The sequence below is a fragment of the Thermoascus crustaceus genome (genome assembly GCF_041956765.1).
Source record: "Thermoascus crustaceus strain CBS 181.67 unplaced genomic scaffold VTN00scaffold_8, whole genome shotgun sequence".
Taxonomy (NCBI): Eukaryota; Fungi; Ascomycota; class Eurotiomycetes; order Eurotiales; family Thermoascaceae; genus Thermoascus; species Thermoascus crustaceus.
The window spans coordinates 877273-889942 of NW_027192534.1; the positions used below are offsets into that span (position 1 = coordinate 877273).

The 12670-nt window shown below is 55.0% G+C and overlaps 4 protein-coding genes across 4 annotated transcripts; 1 reads left to right on the forward strand and 3 right to left on the reverse strand.

Annotated features, from left to right (window-relative positions):
* Window positions 1–4472: 4472 nt before the first annotated feature.
* VTN00DRAFT_9889 (uncharacterized protein) lies at window positions 4473–5885 on the forward strand (the record flags this gene model as incomplete). The annotated part of the gene is made up of 6 exons (XM_069436893.1): window positions 4473–4667; window positions 4724–4760; window positions 4829–4896; window positions 4959–5332; window positions 5393–5460; window positions 5518–5885. 6 exons carry the CDS (start codon window positions 4473–4475, stop codon window positions 5883–5885), a joined length of 1110 nt encoding a protein of 369 aa, XP_069284488.1.
* A 366-nt stretch (window positions 5886–6251) lies between these two features.
* Window positions 6252–8003, reverse strand: VTN00DRAFT_9890 (uncharacterized protein; the record flags this gene model as incomplete). The annotated part of the gene is made up of 1 exon (XM_069436895.1): window positions 6252–8003. One exon carries the CDS (start codon window positions 8001–8003, stop codon window positions 6252–6254), a length of 1752 nt encoding a protein of 583 aa, XP_069284489.1.
* A 479-nt stretch (window positions 8004–8482) lies between these two features.
* VTN00DRAFT_9891 (uncharacterized protein) lies at window positions 8483–9685 on the reverse strand (the record flags this gene model as incomplete). The annotated part of the gene is made up of 1 exon (XM_069436896.1): window positions 8483–9685. The coding sequence occupies one exon, from the start codon at window positions 9683–9685 to the stop codon at window positions 8483–8485; it is 1203 nt and encodes a 400-aa protein (XP_069284490.1).
* Window positions 9686–10188: 503 nt separating this feature from the next.
* Window positions 10189–12129, reverse strand: VTN00DRAFT_9892 (uncharacterized protein; the record flags this gene model as incomplete). The annotated part of the gene is made up of 3 exons (XM_069436897.1): window positions 10189–11042; window positions 11124–11689; window positions 11783–12129. 3 exons carry the CDS (start codon window positions 12127–12129, stop codon window positions 10189–10191), a joined length of 1767 nt encoding a protein of 588 aa, XP_069284491.1.
* Between the last annotated feature and the right edge of the window lie 541 nt (window positions 12130–12670).

The following is a 12670-nucleotide window of genomic DNA, read 5'->3' on the forward strand; positions in this document are numbered from 1 at the left end:
CAGTAGAGCCAAGTGCCCCCCCAACACAAGGAATCCTGATCCTGACTGAGGGATGGGATTATGGGCGAAGATCATCACATCCAGTCACATCACACAAGATCAGCAACGACAGATTTTATATAACCTTGTGTATGTCCAACACAACCATATCCTTATCTCATCTCAGGATGTGAAAAAAAATGTGAAGATGTGAAGATGTGAAGATGTGAATGTACATGCATAAAGATAGACAATGTGAATTGATTATACTACCCCTCGCTTTTTGTCATGTCATGAACACAGCGACGATCTCACCTCACCTCGCCGGTGGGGGGGGGGGGGGGGGTGGGATCTCATCAGGCTGACTGACCGACCCAATCTGATCCGGGAATCGCTTTCGAAGAATACACTACACTGCTGAATCTAAATCATATCTTTCGGCACTCTTCCCCCTATCCAAGAAACCTAGACTTGCGCCACTTGCTATATTATATTGTTGATCTGGACTGGACTTTTATCTAGGTATCTACCTAAGGTCTGTGACCTATCATAACATGGTTTTAGAACAGCAATTTGGCCAAGTCAATATGTAGAGCAGAGGAGGGGAGGGGAGACAAAAAAAAGATTCGATACAGCAGTAACTAGTGTATGGATGTATGTATGTATGTAGTCTGTGGTTTTGTAGGTACTCCGTAAGGTAAGTTGTGGTTGGAACCGTGATGGGATATGTTTGGGTCACGGGTCAGGTCAGGGTCCAAGCCATGGCGGGCACTGGGCAGGCAGGCGGGCGGGTGGCCCTCGGCAGTTGGGTAGATGCCCCATGTACCGTCACAGTACATCACCTACCTAACTAAGGTAGGTAGCTACTTAGGTTAGAGACCTGCCTAATTCTATCAACTAGGCAAATAGTTGCTGGTTACTAGTACGGTGACTTAGTTAGGTAAGTTGGTTTAGAGTGCTGTGTGGAGGCAGGAGAACTTGGAAAAAAAAAGTACTAGCTACTTTTGAATGGCTCTGAATGTGGGACATGGTCATGGCCCCCCTCTTTTGCGTTTTGTCTGTAGGGCGCTAACTCATTGTGTTTGCTGGCAATGGTATCCAGTTCCTCCAGGTGGAGTTGGCGTTGCTTGGGTCATGCAAGAAGAGCCGTACCTGACAGCACGACACTAAAGGTGGCTGCTGTGGGGACCAGAATAGGTATAGCAGGTAGGTAGCTAAGCATGCTAGAGCTGGGGATGAGCCAAGTGGCTGTAATGTACAGAATGCATGTGCAGATGGTAGTAAGGCTGTTGAGCTTGACGCATGTGCCGTCCGGTCCGAGTCGGATTCGGACAGGGCGAAACATTGGCAGCGCTGGGGAATGGCACTTGAGGCTTGAAGCTGAGAGTAAGGCTGAGGCTGGGACTCTTATTTTACTCTTGAGGAATTTGTTATTATCATCGCGCGAGTATTTTTCCGTCTTCTGGTGAGTTGTTGCCTGGAGTGCAATTGACTGACTGCTCGGTCAGAAAAGGCTTGTAGGGAGTTAAAATCGTTATTGTCCTGTTTCTGTTGTCTGTCTTGGCTTGAACAGTGAAGACAAGGGTATGATAAATCCCTAAATGGATAGGAGACACTTGAAGAGATTTGCACACTGATCAATCGATCAAGATCGTTCTGTTGTTTTGGGTAACTCGGTTAGAGTGGAAGGACAGAGAATAGCGCCAGAAGAGTTCATTATGACAGAAAGGTAGATGTGGAGATGGAGCATGAGCACTGAGTGCAGTGCAGGGTGACTGCTGGCATATAGTTTTGTAGGGCATGTACCTAGCAAGCTTCTGGAGTTGATTCCACCGGTGGGGGGTTGTCTTAAGATCTATGATGTCTAGCAGGAGTATATATAGAGAGATTTGTGTGGGTTAGAGAGACAATGCATGCATGTTGAAAGGTCAGTCTGTGGACAGGGTGTCAAAATGACGTAAATGGAGAGAGAGAGAATGGATATACGGAGGATGTACGGAGGACTCGGTCTATGCCATGTGGGACAGGGAGTGAAACATATACAAGGCTAGCATCTCAACTCCAAATGAGCATGACAAATAAGGTGGAAGCACAGGGCAGCGGCTGACATCGGACCATGTGACGACAGGGGCAGAGCTGGTCTAGGCCCGATCCAGCTCTAGCGGCCCTGGTCCCTTTTCGGCACTCTTGGACCTGGACTCGTTCCCAAAACCAATAGACTCGGCATTTGCAACCCCAGAGGGATGGTTCGAATCTCTGTCTATCAGATCGGCTAGATATGATGATATCTGAAACCTCAATTCAATGGATTGAGATTCACGGGGGATCTCGAGACATATGATCTCTTGGCTGACTGATTTCATCATGGGGACGGAGATAAATTCCACCGGGGATTGATCTGCACTATTGCTCGTATTTCTCCAAATTATGCTTAAAACGCCACCGGTGACTTATCCCCTGACTCCTCTGATCCTCTCTCCCCAGCTTCTGGGGGGAAGCTGGTCTCCTTAAAAGTAAAACAGATGCCGTTCAGGTCTGGTCCCCGAGACTGTCTAGGTCGTATCCAGGTGTAAGCCGCCTCGAAGGAGGCTCAACCTTCCCAAAGAAGCACAGCAACGTCCGTTTAAGTAATCGAAGTCGGATCGCTACTCAGATAGGTATGCTGTCAAACGTGCAGAATCATCAGCGCGGCTGTTGGGCGCTTTGCATGTTGCCGAAGCGGGATAATTCTCCGTTGCAGAGAAGGCGTTTTTGACATTTGTAAGAATCAGGAGCGGGGTCTAGGCCGCGCCGTCCCCGCACCCGAGCCTGCATGCTCTCCACTGTCGGCCGAAGCTGTGGCGAGTCATCATTTGCGTGAGCCCACACGATGCGAAGAATTATTCACGCAGATTTTGCAGCCAACACAACGTGCAGACTTATGTACGGTGTACTGTGCACATGTTGCTAAGAATAATACGCTGCAGCCTGCAGGGGCGTTGCAGGCTCTGCACGGGTGCAGCTGGTGCTCCTGATACGCTGTATCCGATCTTAACTCGTGCTCGACCGGTTACAGCGTGTTGGAAGGAAGAGTGCACCGCCCATTGAATGAAGAATCGGGGACCAACCTCGACGACCGGGATTTAAACAAACATACCGGCAGACCCTGGAAGTCACGGAGCGGCGGTAGCTGCCGTGCGGTTACTGCGGTATCGAGCTGAAGACCTAGGGCTCAAATCAGGGTCTCACGTATGTGCCTCATAAGGAGCGGCGGGGCCGAGCTTTTGGCAGCCTACCAAGAGTTCGGCGGCTCATTGACTACCGACGAATTCGGATAAAGAACGTGTGAACTAGTGCGATAGATGATTATTACCGCCGATCCCTCTCCTCCTGTTTGAGGCCGATAAAGCTTTCTGCTAGGCGACAAGTGGGATCGCGCATGGACAGCGGCGATCTTCCTCGCTTAAGAAGAAACTTGGCGATAGGCAGGGGTAAGTTCAATAACCAACCTGATTAGTCGCGCTACGCGGCCGGCCGGTCGATCACACCACGAGGGACGCCAGGATCGCACGAGATGTGATTAAGACGCCGGCGCCTGGACCGTTCACCTCGATGGGCCACCTTTTGATCTCTTCACAAATCTCAGGGACCAGGGCTTAGATTTATGGCCAATTCGTCTGTCTGCGAAGAATCCCCCTCGTGGCTCGTGCGCACCCTTTGTTGCGGTCTGCAGTCTGCCACATGACGATGGGCCCTTGGCTTTGCCACTGATCATGAGCGCAAACATTGTGATTGTCAGCGGAGAGAGAGCGTCCCTGCAAATGATATCCGGTATGCCGGTTGGGAAGAGATCTCGCAATTGCCGGCGGAGACCTGCCTGACCGAGCAACGTTTTTTTTTTTTTTCCTCATCCTCGTCAACCTAAAGTCTCAGGACGGTACACGAGGATACAGAGCAAGTAAACAATGAAGTACTATTGTCCTGCTTTCCATGGTACCTCATCGATGACACCTTCGGTTCCAGCGGAACACCACCTATGACGTTCGCAGCGAAATCCGAGCAGGCCCACCGTGGCCGCGCACACGACGCCTTAGGGGCTCGGCCTACGTACTCTGCCTAAACTTTAAGAGCCTTACCCCTCCGTGCAGATCGGCAGCCCGTGGGACCGAGCGAGCCTAATCGTCCACAAGACCCGGCGGTTGGCTGCGTTCCTGTCTCGTGTCGAACGAGTCTTTACATTTTTGGTACGCTATTGAATACTATCAAACTTTGGCCCTGCTGCTCACAAATGCATCCCCCGCGGCCCTCTCCCCTTCCACGTGCATATCCAGTATTTATGTCCCGGGTCTCGACAAATGCCTTCTGCTCCGCCGCTGTGGGATCCTCGACCTGGACTCTGGAGAAGCAGAGACTTCCTTGTCCGACTCACCCGGCCAAGTCTGCTCAATGATCCGCCCTGACCCTTTGCCATCCTAATAAAGAAGGAAAGAAGGATCTTGGCCAGAAGAGACGCGATGGACGGTCCGGTATACGACATCTTCCCGCGAGGGGAGGCATCCTTGGGGTTGGCGGAGCGAGGAAAGCGAGCCCTGGTCGTCACAGTCGTCCTTACGTCCCTTGGGGCCTTTATGGTTGGATTGCGGTTCTTTACAAGAGTTGGACTGGTGAAATTGACCGGCCGGGAGGATTGGATGATCCTCGGGTCTCTGGTGAGTAGAGCTATTCGGCAGCATCACTGGAGTAGGAGATTGACATGGTTTCCCAGACGCTCTCCATCACCTACATGGGCTTTGTTATTGCCCGTAAGTCCTCTCCACTCAAGTCTTTCCGTCGGCACCGAGGTTTTGATAGATCCCTGACATCTTTCCAGAGGTTCAGAATGGGCTCGGGAAACACAACAGCGAAGTGCCAGAGGAGACTTTGGAGTATCAGCTGAAGGTGAGTTCTGCCGATGTTGGTGATCGTCGTGCTTGCCAGACTGACCCCTTTCCTCCCTACAGATGCTCTGGCTTGCCATTCCTTTCTATAATATGAGTCTAGGCTGCACCAAGTCCTCCATCCTCTTCAACCTCCTGCGAGTGTTCCCGAATCGCGGTCTGCGCATCGCCTGCTACGTGGTGTTGGGTGTTGTCGCCACCTACACGGTCTGGGCTTCGTTGTCCGCGTTCCTGAACTGCATTCCCGTGCAGAAGTTCTGGGAGCCGGAGACTCCGGGCTACTGCCTGAACTTCGAAGCTCTATGGTTCTTCAACGCATCCGTGAACATGGTCACCGATCTCACTATATTGATTCTGCCGATGCCCGTTCTTTCCCACCTCCAGCTTCCGAAGAAGCAGAAGATAGCCATCATGGCTGTCTTCGCCGTGGGTGCAGTGTAAGTTTTCTGATGATGATGATGATGATAGCGACGGAAACTGACGCTGCTGTCGCTTAGGGTTTGTCTGACCAGTATCCTCCGTCTTGCTAGTTTGAAGGAAGTCGCTGTAAGCACGGATACTTCTTGTAAGTCTCGGGAAAGTTCTGACATTGAATCAAGCTGCTGACAATTGCTCCAATCAGACGACAACGTGGGTGCGGCATTCTGGACGGCTGCCGAGATCAACGTCGGAATCATGTGCGCCTGTCTGCCGTATATGCGCCCTCTCATCGCCCGCATATTCCCTCATTTCATCTCGACCAACAGCTACCACCACAGCTACGGGCGAAAGACCGAAGGCCACATCGAGGGCACCCGAACGCACCGGACCACCAACAGAGGGACGATGATCAGCGTGAACAGAGACTACGACATGTACTCGATCAATATCCAACCCGGAGAGAACCACAGCCGCAGCACCATGAGCGGCATCGAGGTGACCACGGAAGTGGCCCAGGAGACGAAATCGGGCGACACGATCAGCGAGCGAAGACTGGTTTTGGATCCCTGACGCTCTTTTTACACGCTTTTTACTATACTTTTTAACTGCCTACGACCATACGTCACGTTTCCTTTCTTCTTCTTTTTTTATGGGGCTTCATCAGGCTCCAGGCTTTCTTCAGGGCTTCCATTCTCTGTACATATTTCATTATGTGTTATTACCAGCGACGGACGGGGGCAAAGCGGTGCCTCATTTCTCTTACTTTTTTTTTGATGTCAGGCCAGGTTCATGTCAAAACTGGCTTAATATATACTGTTATGACGGGAAGATATTTTTGAAGGACCGTCTATGGAGTCGAAAGACACTTGCAATTACCTCTTCAGATGTACATACTGTTCCAGACATTTCAACGAAAAACAACTTAATCATTCATATCTACGTAGTAGTGTCTACCCTCCGTATCCGACACCACTCCCACCTCGCAACCTCCATCAAGACCGCCCATGCCTGCCCCTCCGTCGCCGTCCCAGGCCCACTAAACCCCGGACTCCCACAGACGCCCTGCACCAGGCCCCACCGGTCCCTCTTCCCCCGGGCAGCCACATACATCCGCTCCGCGGCGGCCTCGTACGCGGAGAGTTTGTCCCGATCCAGAACGCCGCGCAGGGCGCGGACCACCACGCTGGGCCTTGGCCTTGGCAACTTACCATCTTGATCATTACTATCATCATCATCATCATCATCATAATACTCGTAGTAAAGTGTGCAGATCCGAAAAATCGCAGCGGCAAGCATCTGCGCAAGGTTCGTCTCGACGGACGTACCCCCGTCGTCGACGACGTTGTGGAACAGTCCGTCCTGCGGACGCTGGTGGGGTAGGATCCCGTCGAGGAGGGCGACGAGGAGGGAGGCGGTTCGGTCGATTCTACTACTATGTTTTCCGCCTTCACGGTCGTCATCGTCGTCGTCGTCGTCTTCTTTTAACCACCGTTCTAACCATCGCAGGTGGCCATGCGAGTCGCTGCTCCGCACACCAGTAGTACACAGTGCCCTCTCGACGGTGCGCATCACCCGCACGATCCCGTTCACGAACCACCCCATCCCGACGCCCCACGCCGCGTGGCCGTATTGTCCGTGCTGGACATCGATAGGGGCGAAGGTGCCGAGGGTGCCGTCGTAGATGTGGGCTAGCAGTAGCATCTTCTTTTGCGGGGCCGCTGCCGCTTCCGCTCCGGACCCCGATCCGGTTCCGCTGCCGGGGTCGGTGCAGGGACGACGGAGGTACCGCGCGTATAGCAGGATCTGGTCGAAGGCCTCGGTTAGGAGGGATGAGGGCGAGATGGTAGTATTCACGTCTATCCACTCTGCATTGTCGTTGTGGCCGTCCTTGGTCTTGGTGGTCCCCGCGAAGCAAGAGCGGGACAGGGAGCGGGACACCGCCGCGGCGGCAAGGAACGGCGGACCCATGTACCCGCCGTCGGACCAGAGCTGGGGCGCGCGGAGGAGGTGGCTGATTGCGCCTGCGCCTGTCCCGGTCTCTGTGCTAGTAGTACCTGAGGGTGGAATTTCGATATTATTATCATCCTCATGATCACCGATAGTAGATGATGATGCCGACGACGACGATGCACCCGACCCAGCAATCCTCACCGCATCCCTCACCAAAAACCTCACCATACGCTCCGGCCCCGTCTGCCACCGGCTCCTTTCGTCAGGCGTTGATCCCAGATTGTCCAAGCCGTCGAAGTAAATGTACATGTCCCTCACGAACAGCACAGCCTCCCCGACGCACGCGGGGTCCAGCGCGCTGGCGTCTTCGCCATTGATGCGCGTCGCTAACCGGCCGTCGGACGAGGCGCGGACGAGGGCGTCGTGTGTGAGGTTGTAGATGTATAGTAGGAGAGTATCCGTTTCTGCCTGTGCTGGAGCTTGTGTCGTGGTAGTTGTAGTGGGACCCGGGATTAGGGCTGCGCCTGAGTCTGGATCCGGGAGATTCGGATTCGATTGTGACGTTGATGATGATGATGGAGATGCAGACGACGAGTGCAAGGCGAGGTAGAGCTCCAGGAGAGCTTGCGCGGTGACGCCCTGCTCCCAGGAGGCGCGCTGGGTGGAGAGCAGCGCGGGGAGGAGGGGGGAGATTTGCTGCCAGAGATGGTGGTGTTGCTGAGTTTGTTCGTTTTCCATGTAAGCTAGGTATGTATGTATGTATGTATGTATGTATGTATTTGCTACTCTTCTTTAGTATCGGTTCGATAAGCAGTTGTGATAATGACGGTAATAGCCATATAGTCAATATACATACTATGCTGGTTACAACTGGGGAAGGAAGAGGACCTTGGGAGGAGAAATGGAAACAGAGGCAACTTTGAACGTTGCTCGGTCAGGATGACGGCATACTGTACACCTAATTAATGGCGGCAGAGTACTAGTTTAGTGGATAGAGATGAACTGGACCTACATGTCCGTTCACTGTATGCATGTCTATGTAGTATGCAGATTTCCATTGGCCCTTCTTTTAAACCCTAAATCAGGCAGAATAGATACTATATGACATAGGTAGATAGCTACCTAGAGCTGCTAATAGCACAGCAATTTATGATTTTTGGTTAAGATCGATTCCCATGATGAGAGAATACGATGCCACTGGGGGCCGGCTCTCCTCTTCAAACATCACCCACATCCACAACCACCTGCCCCTGCTCCCCCAACTCCTCCCTGACCGTCGTGGTCCCCAACTCCCGACTCAACCTCGTCACCGTCTCCTTCACCCACGCATGATCCACATCCTCCCTGGGCAATACATTCACCTGAAACTTCTCGATCCGCGTGGGGAAAATCTCCAACCTCTCCACACCCAGCACCGTCCGCGTCTCCTGGCCCCCTTCCCTCTCACCCTTTTTTTCAGTCGTGAGTTCCTTCTCCTTGACGTGGACGCGCCACACGGCGCCCAGATCGTTCCGGTACTCGGCGTCCAGGGCGTAATCGTCGATGAAGTCGCCGCAGCCGTAGATGATGAGTTTACCGCGGTAGATCTCGACGCCCTGGACGTGGTGGGAGGAGTGGCCGTGGATGAGATCGACGCCGCACTCGTCGATGAGGAAGTGCGCCAGGGAGCGGATCGCGCGGTCCGGGTGCCAGGCGTAGTTGGGGCCCCAGTGGACGGAGAAGACCTTGAGGGCGGGGGGTCGGTTGTTGTCGTTGCGGGCCGTCAGGGCCGCGGGGGAAGTGAGGAGCTGTTTGAGCCGCGAGCGGGACTGGAGGGAGTAGTCGATGAGGTGGAAGGTCGGGACGACGGCCCAGTCGCGCGGGTGGTCCGAGGCCGCGAAGACGTGGATCGCCAAGGCACCCGGGTCCCGCCGTCCCTCGGCGCCGTCGGCGCGGGGCGGAGGGCGCGGGGTGCGTGGGAGGGAGAGGACGGCGGGGCGGGTGGCTTCGTCGGTGCGTTCGCCGGCCCCCGCGAAGGCGATGCGGGCGTTGCGGAGGGTCCAGACGGTCTCGACGAGGCCGTCGGTGCCGAAGTCCAGCGTGTGGTTGTTGGCCAGGGTCGCATAGTCGATGTTCGCTTCGCGCAGGGCGGCCACGTTGGCCGGGTGCATGCGGTAGTTGAAGGCCTTGTGCGGCCACAGCGTGCTCTGCGTCGTCACGGCCGTCTCGAGGTTGATCAGGTTGAGGTCCGCCGAGTGGAAGAGTGGCAGCGTCGAGCCCCAGGGCGTCCGGTGGTTATACTGCCGCAGCTGCGGATACGTTCCCAGGAAGGACGAGACGATGCGCGCCTCGCCCGGGTTGTCGACATGCTGCGGGAACAGCTGGTCGACCAGCCGCCCCAGCATCACATCGCCCACGAAGTTCAGCTGGAAGGTCCGCATGGTTGCGTTCATGTCGTGGTATAGACACAGATGCCCTGTGCCGCGCGCGGGGTGACGGCTGCAGGCCGACGACGATCAGTCATCATGACATCGTGCTGACCTCGCTCGATAGATACCTAGTACCATTTATCAAACCTACGGGGATGTATCCAGTGGACGCTTCACGAAGAGAGGATCGATTCATTTCTCAGTCATACACATCCGTTACAACTCCACGCTTGCTGACCTCAAGACTGCCAAACCAGACACGCAGAGCGTGCCCTGTCCATAGACATTGGGAATACAATGAAAAGACCCGTCCCATGCCTATATAACTAGCCACACTCCCCCATCCCAGTTCCATTAGAGGCGCAATATGCCTGACGCTTCCACTAACACAAAGCAAAAAGAATAATGATCGAACTTTTTGACCAGGTATCTCAACACGCTGGGAATCCGTAAAATCGACGCAAACGACAGTAATGTTTCATTTCATGGCCACGTGAGAAATCGCACCCAAAACCTTACTGCTGTTCCAACTCGGCTAGCTCCCGTTCCTTCGCCCTCAGCGCTTCACGCATCTCCTCCGCCTCGCGCTGCAGCTGAGCACGGCGCTCCGCCTTGTAGCTCTCACGGTCCGTCAGGTTCCGCAACTGCCCCGGAGGCGGATGCTGCAGCTGCGAAGAGGGGTGATGCTGCTGTGGACGATTATGAGCGGACAGCGAAGGGTCCAAGCGAGAATCCTCAGGCGTGTCGGTATGGTTCAGGAGAGACGAGATAGAGCTCAAGCGAGCTGGCGGAGGGGGGTTCGAAGAGGACATGATGGGAGGAAGTTGGTTAGACCCTGGCTCCAACGTCGTGGGGATTGAAGCGGAGTCTGTGGACGCTGTGTCCGCGATGGATCGCTTCTTCGGGTTGCCGGACGGAGCTGCCAACGGTCCCTGCCGCGGAGGGCTCGAACGCGAGGGAAACTGCGAGTTGGAAGACTGATTTGACGCACTCATCCTGTCCGGTTCCAGTAGCCTTGGAGGGGGAGGGTGATGCGGGAGCGATATCGAAGTTGAACCGTAACCGGTGAAATCAATCGGCGGTGGTGCAAGAGTGAAAGGGTGCGGCGCGGCACGAGGTGAGATCCGTCCTGTCGACGGCGCTCTGTGATCATTCATATGCTCGCTGCTCAGATGCCTCCGTTGGTCCTCCTGGCTGTGTGCGGGTCCAACCGGAGAGGCTTCGGGCGATGCAGACGAGCCATTCGATGACTGCGTCGCCGCTGTCGGAGACTGATCCCGTAGCGCAGGAACCACACGCTTTCGCCGCTTTATGATCGTCTTTTTCATGGTGCTGGGCCGATAGCAGCCATGCAGTTTGTAGTAGAGACCTGTGCCATATTAGCATCGTAAATCGTCCCGGTAGATTCTTAGCATTGAGCAATTATTGAGCCATTAAGGTTTCGACATACCACAGGCGTTGCAGATGGGATGCCCATTCTCGTCGCGTCGCCAAAGCGGCGTCACAGTCGTCCCGCAATTTTGGCACGCGACCAACAGGCTCCCACCGTCCTGACCGGATGCCGAGGCATTATTCCGCGCAGCATCGCCCTCCTGCGAACCGGTCGTCTTGTCGCCGTCCTGACTGCCGCCCCGGAGCCACGAAGGGTTGGAAGTACCGTTTCTAGGCATAGATTTGTATACGCGGTTGTTGAAGGCCGGGCACCCATCGCAGCCCTCGGCACCTCCAGTGCCGTTGCAATTCCCACCACCGGGGCATGTCCCCATAGAGCCCTGGCACCCGCCATCACCGGAGGCCGAATCCTGTGTACCAGCGCCCTGTTGCGGTGTCGGAGACGCACTCTTGCGTAGTTGCTGCCCGCCCTGCGGGGCACCTGGGCTAGGCATCGGTTGCAGACGATTACGTTTCGTGGGACGGGCGACGTTTCGGGCCTTGAGATAAAGACCGCAGGCATTGCAGATCATTGCTCCGGTGGGCGACCGTCGCCATAACGGGGTGTTCTTAGTTCCGCAGTTACTAACAGCGACAACAGTCAGTATTTAGTTCAGTGCGCACCGGGCCCATTCCATGCAGGGCCCTATAGCCGTAGTGAATCAAACTGTGACCAACCTGCATGAGTGTCCTAAAAATGAGGCATCCTTGCCTTGGGACTTTGGTGACCGCTTCGCCCCTGTCGTCCCATTCGACTGAGGGGTATCTGTCTGATCCTGGCGGCGTCCATCTGCTACCGTGTCCATCTCGTCTCTGGGATCGTGCCCCTTGACAGCGTCCCTATCGTCGTCCCTGGCCCCGTTACCTTCCCGCTGGTAATCGACCATATGTTCCCGTCCGCCTCGTGCGGAGGAGACTAATTGCTGTGCGGCATCCAGGTCTTCCGCGGAGGGCTGGCGCATCAAGGTGTCTGTCGATCGCGATAGTGGCCTTAGCGTTTCCATCTGCGGTACGGATGCCAACATCGTAAGCGCTGCGGGATTCAGCACTCTACCGTCGCGTCCCTAAGACGCACACGGAGAAGCCGGACAAGGTGGAGTCTCTTTTGTAAAAAGGACTGTCGATGGCGACGTGGGATTCAAGCTAGTTCAAAGGCAACGAGGATCGATAGCAAGCCAAAAGTCCCGTATCCAGAACGAGTCGTCACGTCCGACCTGGACCGGTCAAAGCGCCAAGAACCCCCCAAACGCCAATAACGATGCGGAAAAATCGATGGATCGGATGCTGATGTTGTCGAATTCCCTGTCGAAACGTTGGAAAGGAACGGACGCCAGACACGTAGTCCGCTGGCCACGGCCGGACTCAAAGAAAGGAGGATGTTCGCACCACAAGGGACCGCCACAGAGTGTCCACGAGACCGGGCTAGGTTGGGTGGCGTTGGCAGGACTCGTAAGCAGGAACGTGATCTGGGGGGAACTCGGGAGAGGAACGCCCCGATGGGAGGAGAGAGATGAAAGGAGAGGAAGGATGAGATGGAAGAGAGATGGGCGAGTGGCGAGAAAGGAG